Source organism: Paramisgurnus dabryanus, chromosome 17 (assembly GCF_030506205.2).
Source record: "Paramisgurnus dabryanus chromosome 17, PD_genome_1.1, whole genome shotgun sequence".
NCBI classification, from domain to species: domain Eukaryota; kingdom Metazoa; phylum Chordata; class Actinopteri; order Cypriniformes; family Cobitidae; genus Paramisgurnus; species Paramisgurnus dabryanus.
In genome coordinates, this window is record NC_133353.1 from 13,309,022 (window position 1) to 13,330,430 (window position 21,409).

The following is a 21,409-nucleotide window of genomic DNA, read 5'->3' on the forward strand; positions in this document are numbered from 1 at the left end:
AGTTTTGAATGGCTCAAAGATGGACTAAGTGCTCTCTTTCTCATCACCATTTTAAGTTTTTTTTTTTTTTCGTAAAACACAAGCAAAGTAACAACACGTCTTACTCTCACAACACCTTCAACTCTACAACAGTGAGGGATTGAACAATAATGAATTTCAGCAGAGGCTCTATTGTGATGTCATAATGACTACATATTCTGCAAAAAGTTCCGTTTTGCATTTGGGCCTTACTAACCTTAAAGGGATAGTACACCCCAAAATAAAAATTCTCTCAGCATTTACTCACCCTCAAGTTATTATAAATGTATTTCTTCTGCTGAACACAAAATGAGATATTTTGAAACAAACGTAAGTTTATAAGCACCAGTAATTTCCATAGTATTATTCTTTCTACTATGAAAGTCAATGGTGCTCCTGCTTGGTTACAAATAGCCTTTGTGTTCAGCAGAAAGTTGATTTAACAGCACTGGTGACAGGTGATATGTTAATTCCTTGTTTCTTTTTATCACATTATCTGTACTTCACAATATGTGACACTGGACCACAAAACCAGTCATAATGGTCAATTTCTTTAATACTGAGATTTATACATCAACTGAAAGCTGAATAAATAAGCTTCCCATTGATGTATGATTTGTTAGGATAGGACAATATGTTAACAACTTTAAATAAACGCATTTATGGCAGTTGCAGGTGCATTTTTTGAATGATTTTCTATGGTGTGAGTGTTATGTGCGCTGTTCATGCCACCGTCCGCAGCACACGCTTTTAAAGGAGCGCTAAGAGCGGAAAAGCGCCCGACGTCTTTCACATCTTTCCATTGTCCAATCTAATGAGGGTAGAGGCGGGCCTTTTGTTGTGGTTACAGGAGTTTACAGTTGCTTGGAAGAACCGGACTGCACTCGCTCACTGTCTCCTGCGTGTTTGTGCACCCCTTACCCTCAAACAAGGTCAAAGCAAGTGCCCTCTTTTTAAAGTTTCTGCTAATGTGATGGTTAACAGCAAAAAACCGCTCACACTTTAGTATTTGATTGACATGACAGCTGACTCGGTGGTTGTCTAGCAATATAAAAAGCCGCGCCGCACTGCTCTTTTTTAAAGTGACCAAAACGCCTTGCGTTTCCAAGCATTTAAAACACGTTTGATGTGATTAGCCCCTTAAGCAACACATATTACTAATGATAAATAAATTTTTTGATATATTTACAGTAGGAAATGTACAAAATATCTTCATGAAAACATGATCTTTACTTAATATCCTAATGATTTTTTGCATAAAAAGTGATCATTTTGACCCAATATATTGTTGGCTATTGTTACAAATATGTCACTGACTGGTTTTGTGGTCCATGGCCACATTTGTCAAGTAGGACCTTTTTGGTCCTGGATTCAAATTTTTGTGAAACAAACACAGTCCAAGTTTTAATATTAAAGAGTCATGAATTGTGTTTTTATTTTTTTAAACTCCACTAACAATGATAGTAAGATTTTTACATAAACAAAAACTAAATAAAAACATCATACTTTACAAGTAATAAGCCAAGTGTATTTTCTATCCTGACTTTAATGGTGCTGTTTTCAGACAAAATCTGACATGAAACATTTTGCCAGTTTGGTTTCAATAAAACAGTGGTCTAACAAGAAGATTATGAGTTCTGTTTTTGTGTCAGGATATTACAGAAATGTGATTTCCTAATAAATCACCCCTTTAATTGTTAACTATTCCTGTAATCAGAATGAAATAATTGGTTGATTTTAATACTCACACATTTCTAAAACCAACGTTAACCTCATGACTGTCAAAAACAAAAAATCACATTATAAGTCACATTTACAGCTCTCTAAAGACAAGAAAGTAAAAGTGACAGATGATCATTTGCTACTGTTTGTTGCAGTCAATGTGTGTGTCTAAGTCAAACCGAGTCAAATTTATTGTAGCAGTTTTTTACAAGGTATTGTGTCAAAGCAGCTTTACATGAAAGATGAAGAAAATTAGGAGTTTATTAAATCTATAGTAGGGATGCACCGATACCACTTTTTTGGAGTACGAGTACTTGCATTTCAGTACTTGCCGATACCGATTCAGAGTACTTAATAAAAAACATGATTTAAATGTACAATGTAACAGCTTCAGTCATATAATTTAACAAAAAAACAAGGGACTAGTTTTCCAGTTTGTTGTAAACTCTGCCTCTTTGGACAACACACGAGGCATTAACCCCTTACACGCCACTCAAACATAGACATTTCTCAGACCGTGGTATCGATCCCTGGTATCGGGGGACTTTTAACAGTACGAGTACTTTAGAAAATGTGGTATCGAGGCCGATACCGGTATCGGTGCATCCCTAATCTATATATAAGATGTATCATTAAATGTTTGTACTATTAGTAGTTTGTTTGACGCATACATGGCTGTTTAAATTTACTAGGGAGGGCCACAAGGTGGAAAATTTGTAAAAAAAAAAAAAAAAGTGTTGAAATTTTCTCGATTTTGGGTTTTAAAAGGTCCACAAAATTTCCGCCCCTGTGGTGAAAATAAATTTTTTGTTGTTTATATGTCTATTTTTTATATCTTTTTAAATTCATTATTCAACATCATTTACTCCATAAAATTGCAGTTTTCTAATGACGGTTTGAAATTGCCCCGGTTTCAAGCATGTAATCCATCCAAAGTTCCATAATAACTTTAACTGCGCATAATTGGAATATCGCATGAAACATTTGCAAATAAAGCAGCGTTTCCATCCAGTGAGCTGAAGAGGAAAAAATTGTCACTTCTCTATAAACTGGCGCTAAATAACAGTAAGAGAAGCGTAAAGCCACAGTATTTAACCGTTTTCATGTATAATCACCTCAGAGTGTGCAGGTGAAACAACATACACCTGGTATCTGCTTTTGGGTATGAATTCATAGCTGGAAACATAGCTACAGTTAAGTGGATGCTTTTAGAGTGGATGCTTTAACCTTTTAACATAAGCGTTGGAAAAAACGTTTACATATGCTGTTTTGATGCCTAAAGATGAGTTTTAAATGATACAATTATCAACTACAGTGGGACTTTAAGCTCTTACAGTAATGTATCAAAAACCTCCTTGTGCTAAACTTGTATGTTGAGAAAGCATTGTTTTAATCTCCTTTCCCCAAAGGTCAATGAGGACAGCCAAGTAGAGGCACTACAAGCAGAGCTGGATGCAAAAGATGCCGAGATCCAGAAACTGAGAGAACCACCCAGGGTCAATGTCTTGGAGAGCAGACACTCATCCACGCAGGTTAGTCATACACCTTCTCTAATTCAACAAAGTCACTATACACCAAAAATAGAATCTTTGATTAAAATTTTTAAAATATTTTTAAAGGCTTTTGTATAGAACTCGCACTGCAAAGCTTGATCTTGTATGTTGAATGGTTCATTGCATGTCCATGGTTGTATTTTATTTTGTACTTTCTATCCTAGACGAGGTCAGAGTTTTCTCTGTATGCAGTTGAAACTGTTAAATAGAGCCTTTTCTGTATCCAGAGTCTTTCATATAATTTACAACTACAATGGATGCGGCTCCATTTCTTTTTACTTTGTAGGAACATTAATTGGGATTACCGAGAAAATGTCTTGCCATGCAATCTGATCTGAACTAAATTTATTCTTTGAAGCAGTTCTCTCAGTTTTATAATGTGTACCAGGCAACCTAAGGTGATGTGTGTGTTTTATTTGCACATCTAGATAGAGTTGCTTATTGGATATAATGCTAATTAAATTTGTGTGTGTGTGTGTGTGTGTGTGTGTGTGTGTGTGTGTGTGTGTGTGTGTGTGTGTGTGTGTGTGTGTGTGTGTGTGTGTTTGTTAGACAATGGAAGCAGAGTTCTCTGATACAAATCCTTTGAATAGCAGTACCCTCAAATACACTGGCAGGACCAGAGGATCCGTCACCAGCCAGGTACGACAAAAATACAGCCTACTTTATATCACTGCATATGTGAACTTTTATAAATTAATATGGTTAAAGGGGACAGAGAATGAAAAAACATTTTTACCTTGTCTTTGTTGAATAATGGTAGTCTAACCGCATACACAAACATACAAAAAGTGCTAAACATCTCAGTCTCATAGGAATTCCTCTTTTAGAAATGTCAGCCAGAAAACGGCCCAATCTGAAAAACTGATGCTAATGACATCACAGACATCTAACTGCCCCTCTACTTTAAAATAATTGGCAACATTTTTTGAGTGGCAGCAAAGTCAGCCAATCAGTAATGAGATTGCAAGTTAAGCCAGTAGGGGGAGCCAAATAGGTGCAAAACCACTTGTTTAAAATCCCCCACCCTAATAGAGCTATCTGAGAGAGGTTTTTAGGAAGCTTCTAGGGCATTACAAACCCAAACAAACATTTTTTTGTCTACATGTCACATCACAGAACAAGGATAGATACCCCGTTCAATCATTCTATGTCACCTTTAAAGTGAGCAACCACTTAGTGTCGGTCTGACTAGTCCCTTTGATTCCAGACAAATCCTAGTTGTTTAGTATGCAATGTCATTTGAATAGCCTGTTTTTGATATTATTATGATCACATCTTTACATCATAGAGTTCATCTGGTAGCTGTCCGTTGGTGCTAGATTCATCACAGATTTCCACGGATATGGGGAGACGATCTAGGTTTCCGCGGCCCGAGCTGGAAATTTCCTTCAGCCCACTACAACCGGATCGTTTTGCTCTCAAGCGGCAGGGAGAGGACTCAGCAGTCACTGTTAAAATTCCCCGAACCACACGCAAGAGGAAGAGCGGAGAGATGGAGAAGGTGAGAAATGAGTGAAATCATGAAAGATGTTTCAGAAAATTTGCTCTCGTGTCTTAAAGCAGTGTAATATAACGAATAATTCTGTTATTTATTCATGTCATTCTAAACCTGTAATGTGGCATTCACACCAGACGCAGAAGAGGCGGCAAGTGCAAGTGATTTACATGTTAAGTCAATGCAAAGAAGCGAATAGGCATCCTGTGGCAGGTACCCGCGATTGGTGCGGTGCGAATGGCACAGAACACGCAAATTAATGGTTGCAGCGGGAAACCACGACTTAAAAAATCTGAACTTTGGTGGATATTCGCGCCGCATTAATCAGGAGCTTGCTCTAGTAGTGACATGATTACAGGGACCGAGTTGCAGAAGCTAATTTCTGCATGAATGTCTTGAATGACTAGAATTTCATGCGCGACTGAAGCGAGTAAACTCAAAATATTAAAGCGTCCAACTATGCGCGAATAGCGCGTTTTTGCCTCCTCTACAGTGGTTGGTGTGAACGCACAGTTTGGCTTTAGAATAAAAAATATTTGAGATTAAGATAAAGCTGAATATAAGGACTGTCGCCGAGAGTGCTCAGTTCAACTCATGCTATATTACAAGTCTTACTGTACTTTCACACCGCCACTGACGAGAACGTCAATAAAAGCGCTGGCTGCCCTACCAAAGACGCTATAGAAAAGGTGTAGTGGACGCTCAAATGCATTTTCTGGAATACTCTCAAGAGGAGGTTTCTGCCTTCCGATTGGTTGCCTCCGAACGTTTCCGCCTTCTGATTGGTTGCCGCCAAACCGCGTCATAGGTCATTACCATAAAGTTGAGCTGATTTCAACTCTCCTCGATGCTCACGACGTACATGACGCGCCACTTCCCGACGGAGCTCCCCACCGGTTTGACGCTCTCGCCAGTGGCGGTATGAAAGCACAGTTACGAAGCTATTAAAGGCAGTGTAGCTGCTATTATTTTTAGTCATGTTGGTTAAAAGTTTCTGCACATCCTGAAAGCAACCACTATGTTAAGTGTCTAAATTATTTCCCCCAGACCAAATAAAATAGTAGGACAAACGCAATTTTTGCTTCTCATCTGTAAACTTGTTTTGCATATTACCACTGGGCACCCTGTTCAAGCAGACATCATACATCATTAGCGCGTTCTGGTCCACTCTGTAAACAGAGAAAGAATGACAGGCAATAAAAATTTCATGCTAAATTGAAAAGTGGCATCTGTTGTTTCGAGATGGAATCAGCTGCGGGAGGCAAAGGGTCCGAAAGGGTCGTTTCTTTTGGAAAGGTACGATTCTAGTTAGATGGATTTAGATATTCTATTTTGATGGAACATTGTGTTGCTTATGTAGTTTGCGAAACAATATAAATAAGAATAAGCATAACAATATTTATGTTTTCAAAATTACAAGCAAAATACTACGTCTACACAACCAAAAATTCTGATTTAAAATCGTTGTTTATGTTTGTTCTTTTGGTAATGTTATTCACTTTATACTGCAAAGTTTTCTCACTGGTGAATGAGATGTGAGCTGTGTCCCAATTCAAAGGCTGCGACCTTCTAAGGAAGTGTTTTTTTTTTAAGAACGATTGCATCACAGCAGCGCGACTGAAGGTCAGTAAGGCCGTACCAATTCAAAGGATGCCTAAAATGAAGCCTCAAAAATGCGTCCTTATTTATCCATGCTGCAAAGGAGGAACGGCTGGATATTTTCAAATAAACAATTAAAACCTTTATTAAATAAAAGTTTCTTGTCACTGTTTTAGTATAAGTTATGTATTAATATTATTCTGTGTATGTTGCGTAAATTTCTAAGGTTGATTAACCTATGATATACTGTTGGTTATTTTAATCTACATCAACGTGTCATATTTTCTAAAATAAATTAATATTTTTCTGGTCCCATATTTATTTAAATAAGTCAGAAATGTCTCTGCTGTGTCCTGCTGACAGGCTTGGTGGGCACGTGCAGCAGGTGAGATACAATATGCATCCCTGAATGCTAGACAGTCTCATTTCAGTTCTCTTCGGAGGCTGCAACCTTTAAAGACAGAGTGCTGGCCGTCTCGTCATTAGAAGGTTAAAGCCTTTGAATTGGCACATAGCTGTGGGCTTTCTTGTCTGTGCGTGGGCATGTGTTTTGGATGAGGCGCTGCTTTGGGTGGCGATTTGAATGGAGGATGGAATCGTGATTACAGTGCTAGTAGGCTAAAGTTAGAGTTTTCAGAATTGCGCACACTGCCTTTAAAGGGACACTCTTTTTAAAAAAATGCTTATTTTTCAGCTCCCCTAGAGTTAAATATGATATTTACTGTTTTGGAATCCTTTCAGCCAATCTCCGGTTCTGGCGGTACCATTTTTAGTATAGCTTAGCATAATCCATTGAATCTGATTAGACCATTAGCATCGCGCTCAAAAAGAGTTTCAATATTTTTCCTATTTAAAACTTGACTCTTCTGAAGTTGCCCGAAAATAGCCAGGGGAGTATTTTTGGGGCACTGCGTGATATTGCGCCTACTGCAGCCATGCAAACTCTTGGTTTTTTTTTTTGAGCCCGATGCTAATGGTCTAATCAGATTCAATGAATTATGCTAAGCTATGCTAAAAGTGGTAGCGCCTGACCCGGAGATCAGCTGAATGGATTCCAAAACAGTAAAAAAATAAAATGTTTACCTCTAGGGGAGCTGGAAAATAAGCCTATTTTCAAAAAAGATGGAGTCTCCCTTTAAGGAACAAAAGTGAAATGATCTTTCCATCTAGTCAACATCTTCGCCCATATTCAAAACTGGCATGTCACGATTCCATATGCGTTGTGTGATGAAGACACCAAGAATTAAAATTGTTTTATGGCTTTGGAAAATGTGGAAAACTGTATAATGCACAGGTCACATAAATCACCTTTATGACGCTTTTGGCGCTTTTATGTTATTTTGGAACATGTCAGCCCTATTTCTCATGTACTGTTATTATGTGGATGAGAAAGAAAGAAGGATCAGCATACCGCAAACTGTTGCAGACATTGGAATGACATGGCATTGAGTAAATAATTGACAGGCTTTTTGGTGAACTTTTCATTTAAATTCTTTCAATACCAAGTAATGGTTCTTATTTTACACAGACTGAAAATGCTGCCTAAAATTGTACTGTGACCAACATGACCTTTAATCGTTCTGTTTTTGCACAAGATCTTTTTATTTTATTTTTTGCTTCTGGCACCCCTTAAAATCACAGGAAATCGAGTGGAATGGTTGTTCAGACTTCTCTCTCAAAGGTTTGCTCATCTCTGGCTGTTTTATTGTTTTTTTATTTATACATTCAGCAGACCATCTGCTGCTGACCCAGTCTGCACAGCTAGCAGCTCTTTAATTTCCTTAATAAGTCATTAACAAGGCTCTAATTTTCCTCACTGTAACTTTACAATCAATGTTCATTGTGCATGTGCGGCAAAATGGCAGTCCCATTAAGCATATAGTTGCGTGTGAGAGAATGCATTTATATATATATGTGTGTGTGTCTCCAGGCAATGTAAACCACAGACTGATGTTGACACTTGTTCTAAGACTAATAACTAAGGGTCTGAGTTTTAAATGTTTTTTTAAACCCATTTATAGAAATGTAATTGTTTTGTTCAGACAAAGGGATCACAAATACATGAAAATCTCTAATAAATGCTGATTAAAGTGCACAAGCGTTTTATTACATGCACTTAGGAAAGTCTCTGGTCAGGATAGGTCAAGTTATCTTCTCCAGAACTGAAGAAATGCTTTCCACACACAATATCTACTTTCTTATTTTTAAAGAGCCATGTGCACTTTTGCTGGTTGCCCTTGGCAACAGACTCAAGCTTCTACATGATGTGCAGCTGCTAATTGTCGGAGAGTTTTGTAAATGAAATGAATGGCACAAAATATTTTTAATGGCTCTTCTGTTCACTTGAAGAGAAAGGGAGGCAGGAGTGCCGTGGTGAAAAAGAAACATTTCGTTGAGCACAAACCTCAGGTACCCACTTTTTTTTAATGCAACCACTGTCAGGACTCACAACCTAATGGACCAGAACCAGACGTTCACGGTTTAGATCCCCAGAGTCATGTTTTTTTATGTAATTACCTAAATATATTTAAAATATCTTCCTGACATCCCTAGACTTTTTTTAATTTGTAATGTCAGAGAAAGATTGCAATCTAAAGGAATTGTTTACTCAAAAATGGGATTATTTTCTTATTTCAATGAAACACAAAAATCAACACTCCTCCTTAAATTCCTATCTTGTGTTCATTGAAAAAAGGAAATCATCCGGGCTGTCATAATTGCAGCAACCTCCATCACTCCCCTTTTATAGCAAAAAATCACTTCTAATTGAGTTTTTAGTGAGCGTTTTATTCGGGCCATTTGGTTAGAGCTCCTGGTGGTGGAAATATAGTTTTTGAGTTACTATCCCTAAAGCCTTTGTTTTATCACTGATAATAACCTTTCTATCCATGTGACTGAGTAAATGGAGGGTAGCAGGTTTTTTGGTATATAGAATATCACCTTATAATAGCTGTCATTGCCCTCTGCAGTTTTGTCTATATTAGGCAAAGGCTTTAGGAGATAAGATCTCTAGTCCTCTACATAACTCTACATCTCATTGTCTTTCACTCATAATTCATCGGTCACTCACAAAATCCTCACTGTCATAACATTTCACATCTTAATGGGCAAAATCATTGTAATTCTCTGACACTTTTGACTCCTCGCAATTATTGTAATTAAACTTTTACATTTCGTGGCAGGCAAACGCTGGCAAAGTGGATTTACAAAGCGAGCCAACACATTTATTTTCTCACACGTTTGCCGTGATTGGATTGAATAGTGAGAGATTCGGTAGTTTTAGGGCATTAGTATGCTTTTAATGTGAGCCCCCAATCATTGTTTGGAACAGCACTTCACCTTCCAGCAAGGGAAACAGCAGGTGACAGGTGTGACAGACAAAGATCCGCCCCGTCCTTCATGTTTTGGCCGGCAAGGGTTACGAGCGTGGCATTGGCTGTCATATGCGATATCACAGTTGAGGTCTCGTTGTAAAGAGAGCGATGGTGATAGGAAGGGAGGGATGAGCAAGAAAATGCAGACAGGATGGAGGGACAATGAAAACTGATGAGTCACTAGAGAGAGAACGTGCAGGCTTTTAGTCAAGAGAAAATATCTTTTTAGCAGTTTTGATTATTTTTCATGCTTTTGAGTGATGTTGCAGATGCTCTATTGTTTTACTGAAGATGCATTAATGCATCTTTATTGCGCGGGCTTGTTGCTTTATGTGACAAATTATGCACGGGGATTCATGCTGTTTTGCACTTTATGCTGTCGAGTATTTAACCGCCGCTCTTTCCAGCTGACCTGTTTAGCAGGTTGTGTTCTGTTGATGAAGATCAAAGATTTGGTTAAAAATCAGAGATCGTGTGTTACATTTTTATAATTACCTGCAATTCAGTATACATGCATACTTTTCAGATTTAACCAATGCATTCTGGGCAATTTCTTTCCTTCAGCTGTGGTCATCACCATCCATCAATCACATCTTATCTGACCAATCATGGGCAAGGTTTCGGGTTTAACTGAGGGCTGTTGCACACATCTGTGGCGGATGATCTGTTCACATTTATTATAGAATTCATTTTAATGAGTTACAGCGTTCACGCACCTGTTGGTTCACTCATGCCACATATGCTGAATGTGTTAAAATTCAAATTAAACCAGAGGCTTATACTGAACCAAAATCTGTTTACTTTTTCACTATTGCAGGATGGATTAGAAAATGAGAACGTCAGGAATACAAGGACCAGAAACAATCCTTGCCTAACACCTCATAAGGAGGAGGTGAGCATTTTCATTTTGATATTGAAATATTATGTAGATGTATTTAAAAATGTAGTTATCTCACAGTGGTGGATGTGCCAAGACACCTGTTCGAAATCACAATCAAAAAATGAGATGTAATGAATTGTGAAGGAGTACAGATAGTAGAAAAGTTTAGAAATAAAAAAGTGGGTCACTACAGCAGAGACAATCCTGAATGGCCGTGATTGGAAGAGTTGCGAATCCTGATCGTGACAGCACTGTAATTACTGTGAGTGATGATCTCTCTTCTCTTTCCTCAGCCTGCAAATTCCCAGGAATCAAACTCTGGCCACAAAGGGAAAAAAGATAAAACTCTTCAAAAGATTGGAGATTTTCTTCAAGGCTCTCCCACTTTTCTGGGTAGTAAAGGTCAGACCCAAGGAGACCTTTCTTACTGACTGTTTTTGTGACAGACTTTTTATTTTTTATACTTTGACATCCTAGTCATTTCCCACTTATGTTCTGTGTGTCTAGCAAAGAGGATCATGGGATTGATGAGTGGAAAGTCCCCTGATGGCGGAGGGTCCTCCTTAAAACTCAAAGCCAAACGTATCAAACGAAAACAAGACAGACCTGACATCTCCTCACCAATGGACATACCAGCCCACCAGGTACCTTAATGATAGACATGTTTGACATTGCATACTACTGTCAGCATCTCCTGAATTCAGAGTTCCTATATGAAAAGTATTTTTTAAAAATGAAATCTGCTTGCAGCACACAGATAAGGATAATCTTGACATTTTATTTTCTTAAATGTTAAATATGCTTACTGTACACTACAAAAGCATGGCGTGTCACACACTACAGGATATTATTAAGATTATCGTGCCAGAATGAGCGAAGTACCTCAAAGGGAAGCAAATGTAAATGAATGGAGATTGTGACATGTTTATTATTTTATTGTTAACATTCACTAGCTAGTACACTAGATGCTCTATTCATGAATATCAGTCATTTGACCTTTAACATCATTCCAGTTGTCTGCCGCCATCTTGAGTACCTACCAAGTACCAGGGTGAGTTCCACTCCAGTTTTAGACACGCACTCGCGAACTTCCCTAAACACTTCCCCTCGGGGGAATCCCTGTCGCCATTTTGAAGTGCGTTCCACTTCGTCAAGTGGACGAGGGACGTTTGTATGGACAGACCCTCGCTCCCTCGATTTTGACAGAGGGAGCGAGTCTATTTCATATGTACACTTCAGGCAGCTCCATATCCCACAATGCATCACGATTGTGACGTCACTTCAGCGACTCGCGCTTTGCACAGTTCAAATGATGGAGGGGCGGTCTCCACTTTTCATGTGATCAAGGGCTTAGGGCAACCCATTTGAACCTACTTCAAGTGTTTCAGCAGTTGTGGGCACTCGTACAACGCAAGCAATGACGTACATCCAAGTGAACGAGACTGAGGGAAGTTAGCGAGGGAAGGTCATAAAAAAACAAACTGGAACGCAGGGCCAGTAGGCTACTGACAAGCATTGGCTAGCTTGCTATGATTTACGGATATTAGTGATGCAAAGTCCGATTCATTTCCGTGAACCGGCTCTTTTCAGACAGTTCGACTCATTGAACCGTTTCAAAAACCGATTCACCGGTTCCTGACGTCATCAAGAAATGACATACTACGCATTTATTTTCTAATTGTATCAATAAAACATTCAAATAAAGTCGTTTGTGTCAACACATTAAAACATTCAAATAAAAAGTTTTTTTTTGTAAAGGCATAGCTGATTTATTGCCTTTTTATTTACAAGTTAGTAATGTTTGTGGTCACAGTTTCAGTCGCGGATCGTAAATGCCACATACAACTGACAAGTTTTGACTAGCATACAACTTGAATAAGATTCCTAAAAGACACTGTTGCATAATTGCGGATGTGTAAGTTAAAAGAATAAATAAACTTGTCTTTTAAACTTATTGGTCGTCCTTAAACAACTACAATATGATTTGCATGCGCAATAAATTGTACTAATACTAAATCTTTTTATAAAACAAGCATATCAAGAAACTAATAAAACAAGAAACTTTGCGCATCAGGTTAAAATCCTTGTTTGGTTCTTTTTGAGTTCGACGTGCTATTTCGGCTCTGCGTCCTGCGTCATCAACCCGGAACCTATGCCCCGAACTAAAGTTTGATTCAGTTCGATTTGTGAACCGGCTTGACCGGTTACTTCCTGAGAACCAGCTCAAAAGAACGATTTGTTCAAGAACCTAACATCACTAACGGATATCTTATCTTTAACTGATATGATTCTTACGAAGTGGCTACGAAAGACAACATTTTGCACCTCGACTGTCATGAAAAGAAACGCTACTTTAAAAAAAATATCTTGGTTAGGGTGTGATGCCTACTCGATCCCTGATGCGTTCTTCCAGCCGCTGTCCGCTGCTACCGAACTACCACTGTTTTTACAACACTAAGAAGGCACAACACAACATGAAACTTTGCTCGAAGTATCACCTGGATCTCCACACATGAACACGAGCATTGAGAACATCGTTTGTGTACACAGAGTTTAGTAAAAAGAAAGGTTTTGAACAACTGACTTTGGCTGTTATGGTGTCCACTCGTAATCTTTGCCAGATGTAAAGAATTGATTTCCGAATGCAAATGAATGAATCTCATATGAGGCTCCTTTTTCAACTAGAAGGTCAATATTGTTTATCCGTGCATTTATATGGAACTGTGCTTTAGGAGCTATCCATCTTTACTCTTCTCCCTCCTTATGTCGCATTCGGAGATCGATATATCTTGACTGGGAAGATAGCTGAGAGCAGATGCCAAAACAACCAAAGTCAGTTGTTCAAAACCTTCTTTTTAGTAAACTCTGTTCTCAATGCTGGAGTTCACATGTAGATGACCAACTTATCAGTAAAAATATGTTTACAGCCTGGTACAAAAAGTATTTTTGGTCTGTATAGCTAATTTTGCCCTTCATGACAACTATGAGGGGGCTGAATTTTTTTGTAACTCTTCTGTTTAAATTAAGCCTTACTAAGCCTTAAAGTTCTGCATAATTAAGGGTGTGGACATTTTTTCAACAACTAGCCACCTCAGCTTTACCTATGTCCCTACTCTTTACCCATTTTCGGTTATCCGCGAATGATTCGCAGTGACGCGCAGCCAAGATGGCGACGGCAGGCAACGCCTACTGTAATCTTAAAAAATTATCTTCACAAACCAATTGGTGACGTCACGGACACTACGTCCATATTTTTCACAGTCTATGGCCAGGACCCCATTTTCTCTCTGATTCTTGGGAGAAGTAATCTGTGTAAATTCAGGCCGATAATCCTGTAGTACTGTGAGACGGTTTAAGTCAAAAATGATAATGTATTGTTCCACAAGCTATGTAAGCAGTGTGCAAGCTGTTTACATTTTTATCAGAAATCAATTGATTCTAACATTTAAAGGACAAGTCCGGTGTTTTACACTTAAAGCCCTGTTTTCAGATTGTTTATGATGAAATAGAACGATTTTGACTGAAATTTGGTCATGATTCTTATCGTAGTTTTTGTCCAATTCCATTGACTTGTATTAAATGTGCTGTGAGGTACTGTATTGCTCCGCGCCGGGAACGTTGTTTGAATTCCTGCAATTGGCAAAGGCGGATTATCGCCACCAACTGGGCTAGACTGTCTATTATTCAAGCTCTTAACGGAAGAATATACGGGTGTAAGGCGTTTGGAAAAATAGGTCCACAAGTTTACAACGAATGGATTTTTCTGTGAGCATATCAGTGAACACCCCTGACCACTCGGTGAGTTTCACGTCTTTGTAAACGAAAGTTTAATGCATTTTAGGAAGGATTGTTACAGTGCACCTATGCACCCATTGTAGAGGTGGGGGCTGATACAACAGAAACCGAAAAATTCTCGAACCAGCACCATTTGTCCAAGTTTCAGTCAAAACCGTTCTATTTCATCATAAACAATCTAAAAACAGGGCTTTAAGTGTAAAATACCGAATTTGTCCTTTAACATTTTTGCATTGTCATCTATATCTTGTTGTGACAGTTGACATATGACTTTTTCTTGTAGATCATTGGTCGATATCCGGAGGGGAAAGAGAGTGAAAACCTTATCAAAAAACGTCTTCGTACTAGGACCGGTAAATGACCTCACACGAAGAAGCACAGTAACAAAAAGGAAATATTTAGCTCCCTGTATTATGTCTTTTTAAAATGTTTTTTCTATTTTGAGATTTTTAATCAAATGTTTTTTGCACTTTTTACATATACAGTATCAATTGATTATTAGTTAAATTCTTTTATTTGTGTATCAAATATGACGCGTAATATATTATGCTAAAACCATAATGAACACTATTTTAACAAGCTTTTATGGCACAGTTGAGTGTTAGTATTTTTTATGTATTAAAGTAACTGTAGTTAAAGTAAAACAAGTTTTGCTGCTAGACTTAAAACGGACGATCAGAAATCACTACTGCACATTTCTGAAACAGTTTATTTTTGCTGTAAATTTAATACACGGTTTAATAGTTTACATGTGGTTATGCTGCCCTGCAAATAAATGCCAATCACTGTTTCTTCTTAACCACTTTCTACTTTCTAAAATATAACACACACACACTAATTTATACCACAGAGTGAAAGTTTGTTATTTTTTGTGGTTTTATTTGTTTTTCTGAGTTCTTTTGTTTTTGTATACATCACCCTGTCACAAATTAATGTGTTACTCACGTGTGTGCAAACTATTTTCCTATCAGTAAAACTGTACCAGTTGCTTAATAATAACCAATTGGCTATTCATTTGATTTACTAAACAAATGATTATGTAACAGATGGGTAATAAAATTTTTCCATCATAGCCAAAAAATTCAGTGCCTTTATCTTAGATGGCTTTGGAGAAAAGAAGAAAGGAAAAGTATATGAGCTAGAAGCAGGTCTACTCTTTGTTGAATGGGGTGCCTGTTTGCGATGATGATTCATGGTGTCAAAAATGTGGGAGAATGTGGTGAAGACAAAATGGAGGAGTGAAAACTGGCTGTGTGAGGAGGAGGCGAAGTTAAAAACATGCGTGTTTACAGGTCCAGTTGTGCGTGTGCAGATCTTTGTTGCTGAATTTTTCACACGTCATAATTGCGATCATTAGAGATGAGATCTGGAAAAAGAAAAACTAAAATTACTGTTTTGTTTGCATGTCTTTAACCTCCTGTGTACTTCCGGATGGTTACTACATGTGTACAGTGGCCATTTGGGCGTTTATGTGCTTTCCAGTTAATATAGGGTTGCAGACATTGCAAACCGTGAGTTTGCATTGTTTGTGTTACATTGCGCAGCGCGTGCCCATTTGTCTTTGGGCACGAGGTGACTCACTGTCATTTGATTGCGTCACTTAATTGACGCGCTGACACAAAAGTCCAGCCTTTTTATATTTTGTTCCCGTTTCTTTTATCTCTGTCCGTCTATACACGAAAAGAGGGTAGACCTATAAGCATCAGCCTCATCCAAGGGCATCCATGCCTGGTAAACAATTCGGTAATAATCATCTTCTGCACCTATAATTTAGCACAGAAAATTACCACATCATTTGAAATGATAAACAGGCAGATTGCAGCTCTATCTTACCCAGCGCTGTCGCCTGTGGAAAGAATTCAGAGCCTGTGCGGATGGTTGTAATTGCTCATCCTCATCAGGAGATGGGCTTTAAATAGGTTTGTGACAAAGTACTGAGAGCATTGAAAGGAATTTGTACATGAACGTTTTCACTTCGTGTATCTGATCGCTTTAATCCAAGCAATTCGTTTAGGCTGTGAGAAAATGAATGCCCTGCAGTCACACACACACCATCGTGTCTTATTTTGTGCCAGGTTGAGGATGTTATTAGTGCTCATACGGCTCGGTGACTAAAGTTAATTTGTACAAATTAAATGTTCAGGCAAAAATAAAAAATCTGTTTATTTGTGTGACTCAATATACAGGTGCTGGTCATATAATTAGAATATCATCAAAAAGTTGATTTATTTTATTAATTATATTCAAATAGTGAAACTTGTATGTTATATTAATTCATTACACACAGACTGATATATTTCAAATGTTTATTTCTTTAAATTTTGATGATATAACAGACAACTAAGAAAAATCTAAAATTTAGTATCTTAGAAAATTAGGATATTACTTAAGACAAATACAAAGAAAGGATTTTTAGAAATCTTGGCCAACTGAAAAGTATGAACATGAAAAGTATGAGCATGTACAGCACTCAATACCTAGTTGGGGCTCCTTTTGCCTGAATTACCGTACTGCAGCAATGCAGTGTGGAGTCGATCAGTCTGTGGCACTGCTCATGTGTTATGAGAGCCCAGGTTGCTCTGATAGTGGTCTTCAGCTCTACTGCATTGCTGGGTCTGGCATATCGCATCTTTCTCTTCACAATACCCCATAGATTTTCTATGGGGTTAAGGTCAGGTGAGTTTGCTGGCCAATTAAGAACAGGGATACCATGTTCCTGTGCAGGTGCCAAGTCCTGTTTGAAAATAAAATCTTCATCTCCATAAAGTTCGTCAGCAGCAGGAAGTATGAAGTGCTAAAAAAGTTTCTGATATATGGCTGCGTTGACCTTGGACCTCAGAAAACACAGTGGACCAACACCAGCGATGATATGGCACCCCAAACCATCACAGATCTCAAGAAACTTGAATTGTGTGCCTCTCCTCTCTTCCTCCAGACTTTGAACCACTCAGCAGCAGTCATTTTTGTCTTTGAGACGCTGCTGACGCTGTCTGTTGTTCAAGAGTGGCTTGACACAACCATGAAGAGAATCTAGACGTTCATCAACACCTGCCTAAAAAGAATATTAAGAATCAGATGGGCAGTTACCATCATTAACAGGGAACTGTGGGAGAGAACCAGACAGCAGCCTGTAGAGAAAGAAATCCTCAAAAGAAGATGTCGCTGGATTGGCCATATCCTCCGGAAACCTGCAAACAACATCACCAGACAGGCGGTCACCTGTAACCACAAGGCAAGAGAAAAGGAGGCCCCCCTTGAAAAACCTGGCGATGTGACTTGGAGGCAGAATCCAAGAAAATGGGACTGTCATGGGGACAACTGGAGAAAATGGCCCAGGACCGAAACTGTTGGAGAGCTCTTTTTGACGGCCTATGTCCCAAACGGGGACAGTATGTAGGATTGTGGCCAAAACTGGTACTGCAATCACACAACTGGTGGCCAGTACACAAAATGACAACATGCATGTAAACATCAGTTGAGGGTTGCAACTCCACTTTTTAAATGACAATATCCTGGCCAGACCACTGTTGTGAGTGATATAAGTATTTAAAATGAAAATTATTTCTTAATGTCTAGTGACATATCAGGGCCATTTTATGATTAATTGATATAAATTTCTTACATACTGTTCCTTTAAAGCACTGACCACATTTTTTTATTGGTTTTGTTTCACAATCCTCTCCAGGGTGTGGTTATCCCTATTACTTGTACATTTTTTCTACCACATCTTTTCCTTCCCTTCGCCTCTCTATTAATGTGCTTGGACACAGAGCTGTGTGAACAGCCAGCCTCTTTTGCAATGACCTTTTGTGTCTTTCCCTCCTTGTGCAAGGTGTCAAAGGTCAAGATACTGAATGTGGGATTTTCCGTAGTTTTCAATTATAGATATGAAAATTAAAAGAAATTATCATTTGAAATATATCAGTCTGTGTGTAATGAATGAATATAATATACAAGTTTCACTTTTTAATGGAATAAGTGAAATAAATCAACTTCTTGATGATATTCTAATTATATGACCCCAGCACCTTTACTTGACCCTGCCTAAAGGCTAAAGACAACTGTCATAAACTAAATATGGGATTAGGAGCATCAAAGTTTGATTTTGCCTCAAGTTCAATCTTTGAAATGATCTTACCAAGTTCATATATTAAATATACCATTGTTATATTTTCACAGAATATTATTATGTAGGATGAATTAATGAAGAAAACAATAAATCACAAAAAATGACTTTAGCTGGGTTTTCACAGGCAGGGTCACATATAATTAACATATAAGCATTTGGCTGTTGATTTTATTAAAAGTGACTTAAAGTGGATTACAAGGTCTAGATGTGTATTCCATGGGTTCATTTTGATTTGTAATGACTACAATAAAGGTATTTAGAGCACTTATAGTCATTTTAAGGCACTTGTATGCATCAGTTCCGAAGCCTCAATGCATGGACAAAAGCGACCATGTACCTTTTTTAAAAAACCTTCACCTTTTATCTTATACAGATGAATAAAAGTCGAACAAATTGAACAATATGGAAATAAGTGCTTGCGGACAGTAAATGCTTTTCATTTTGGAGCAAACTATTATTTAAAACAAAAAAATACCAAGAGAGTTCTCACCAGCAAGGCAGAGCTGCATTGTGTTCAAGTTGTACACCAGTTGTCCTTGATTTATTTTCTTGGCATATGTTTTAATGCAAAAGCATCTGTGAGCATTTCTTCAGCTTACTGTAGCCCTGTCGTCCACAGTATACTGAGGTTGCTCATATTTTTCCCCACTACAGCACTGACTCATTTTTTTTTCATAAGCATTTAGCACCCGCTGTTATACACTTTTCACACCTCCAGCATTATGCTGTTCTGCAGTGCTTAAGTGGGTACTGTACGATATGTATTTACCATGTACAAACATAATGGATTTATCATGTATTGTGTGATGAGTCTAATAACCCAGTTTTCTTTTTATTTGGACTTTATTCCTATATAGAGAACAGTGTGAATAAATATATATGACCCTGTCTGTGAAATCTATTGAGATTAGAAGCATCAAAGTTTGTGGCGAATTCAGATCGATTTTAATGTTTGACCTTTCTCAGTAAACATTAAAATTTTAAGGTTATATTTTCACAGATTGTCTTCTACATTATGTGAATGATTTTATGTAGAAATAGTAAATCACAAAAATTAGTCTAATCAGTACCAATCCATACAATTCCTAAGCCCCATGAAGCTTTGCGTGAATTATGGGTGCAACTTCCGGCCCGTACTGTCACTGAACCAGAACCGGCGTTTTCCATGATGATTACAGTCATAATTTCATGTATGAGCCAGTGTGAGGATGAAATTAAGAAGTGTCCTGATACATCACATGAAGATATATTCAATCGTTTCATGTTGTTCCTTTGGGGTGACGGGTCTTCAATACGCAAATATAAAAGCACACATACCAGTATCTCTAGAGTGGGACAGTCAGTCGAGTGTTTAATACATGGAATATACCAAGACTTTGTGTTTTTAACCTTTTCAGGTGATGATTTAAAATGTCACACATGTCGCTCTGGTGTGAGTTTTTTTAAACGGCAATTTTTAATCGAGTTTTTATGCCGACACATCAAGCTTCACGCGATCCGACAGCAGCTTCTCATTCAACACATTGTACATTATTTAAACAATCCATAATAAACGTATTAAACTACTATTAGATGTTTTCAGTATTGTTTTCATTTTATGGAAATATCATTATAAGACATTAGCTTATTAATTATTTGCTTATTTAAAAAAATAATAAAAAACATAACAAAGGACGCAAACACATCACAAACTATTATAAACATTAACTAATAAGCAGTTTATGTCATAGGCTATATGTTCTGTACTGTAATCTAATTTTTGTAATATATGGTAACAGAATAAATAAACCAGCTAAATTTGCATATTTTTATCAGCATAATATTAGTTGTTTTTGAATAATTATTGTATTTATTGTTCACTGTCAGTTTCTGTGAAAGGTTTTACTGGATGGATGTGTGGATACAGTTAATAGATGCACATGCGCCACAAACACATTCAGTTCCTGTGCATGTATTATGGTTAAAACAAATGTTTTGTAGAGATTTACTGCGTTTTTGTATCAGCTATTATGGCAACCCCTAACTGCACAAATTATGCCGGTCTACCTGGATTTCATAATAAGCATTAAAATACCAGTCAAAACGGCAGACTCGTATCCCTCTTCTCAGATTAAGGGCCAAATTGGGTTGCTGCAATTTTGAAAATTTAAATTCCAAATTTGACTAATTGGTATACATCAAATTATCAGTCCTTAAAGGATTAGTCCATTTTCTTAAAATAAAAATCCAGATAATTTACTCACCACTATGTCATCCAAAATGTTGATGTCTTTCTTTGTTCAGTCGAGAAGAAATTATGTTTTTTTAGGAAAACATTGCAGGATTTTTCTAATTTTAATGGACTTTAATAGAGCCCAACATTTAATACTTAACTCAACACTTAACGTTTTTTTTCAACGGAGTTATAAAGGACTATAAACGATCCCAAACGAGGCATAAAGGCCTTATCTAGCAAAACGATTGTCATTTTTGACAATAAAAATAACAAATATACACTTTTAAACCACACATTCTCGTCATGTAGATCCGGTCGTGATGCACCAGCTGACCCCACGCAATACGTCAAGAGGTCACAGAGGACGAACGCGAAACTCCGCCCCAGTGTTTACAAGTGTGTTGGAAGAGGACCGTTCCTACGTTGTTGTATGTCCACTGATACTAATTAATGTCTTTGTGGCAGTTTATTGTTTAAAATGGTCCGCAAATGTGCGTTTTATATATGTTACACGTGACCTCCCTACGTCACTACGCATTTACGCTAGGTCGCGCTGGACCGGACCTACACGAAAAGTTGGGGTTTAAAAGTACTTTTTTTTTCTTGTCAAAAATGAAAATCGTATT

At 37.7% G+C, this 21,409-nt stretch overlaps 1 protein-coding gene across 2 annotated transcripts in view; it reads left to right on the top strand.

Annotated features, from left to right (window-relative positions):
• Nucleotides 1-15,238, top strand: part of kif20ba (kinesin family member 20Ba) — a 49,318-nt gene extending 34,080 nt beyond the window's left edge. Inside the window, exons 28-35 of one of the 2 annotated variants that reach the window (XM_065255235.1) lie at nt 3,150-3,272; nt 3,846-3,935; nt 4,585-4,797; nt 8,740-8,799; nt 10,582-10,656; nt 10,938-11,046; nt 11,152-11,288; nt 14,723-15,238. In XM_065255235.1, the coding sequence (XP_065111307.1) occupies nt 3,150-3,272; nt 3,846-3,935; nt 4,585-4,797; nt 8,740-8,799; nt 10,582-10,656; nt 10,938-11,046; nt 11,152-11,288; nt 14,723-14,800 (885 nt within the window). In that variant the 3' untranslated portion in view covers nt 14,801-15,238. The remainder of the gene's footprint in view (nt 1-3,149; nt 3,273-3,845; nt 3,936-4,584; nt 4,798-8,739; nt 8,800-10,581; nt 10,657-10,937; nt 11,047-11,151; nt 11,289-14,722) is intronic. The other variant, XM_065255236.1, reaches the window with a different exon arrangement.
• Nucleotides 15,239-21,409: the final 6,171 nt, after the last annotated feature.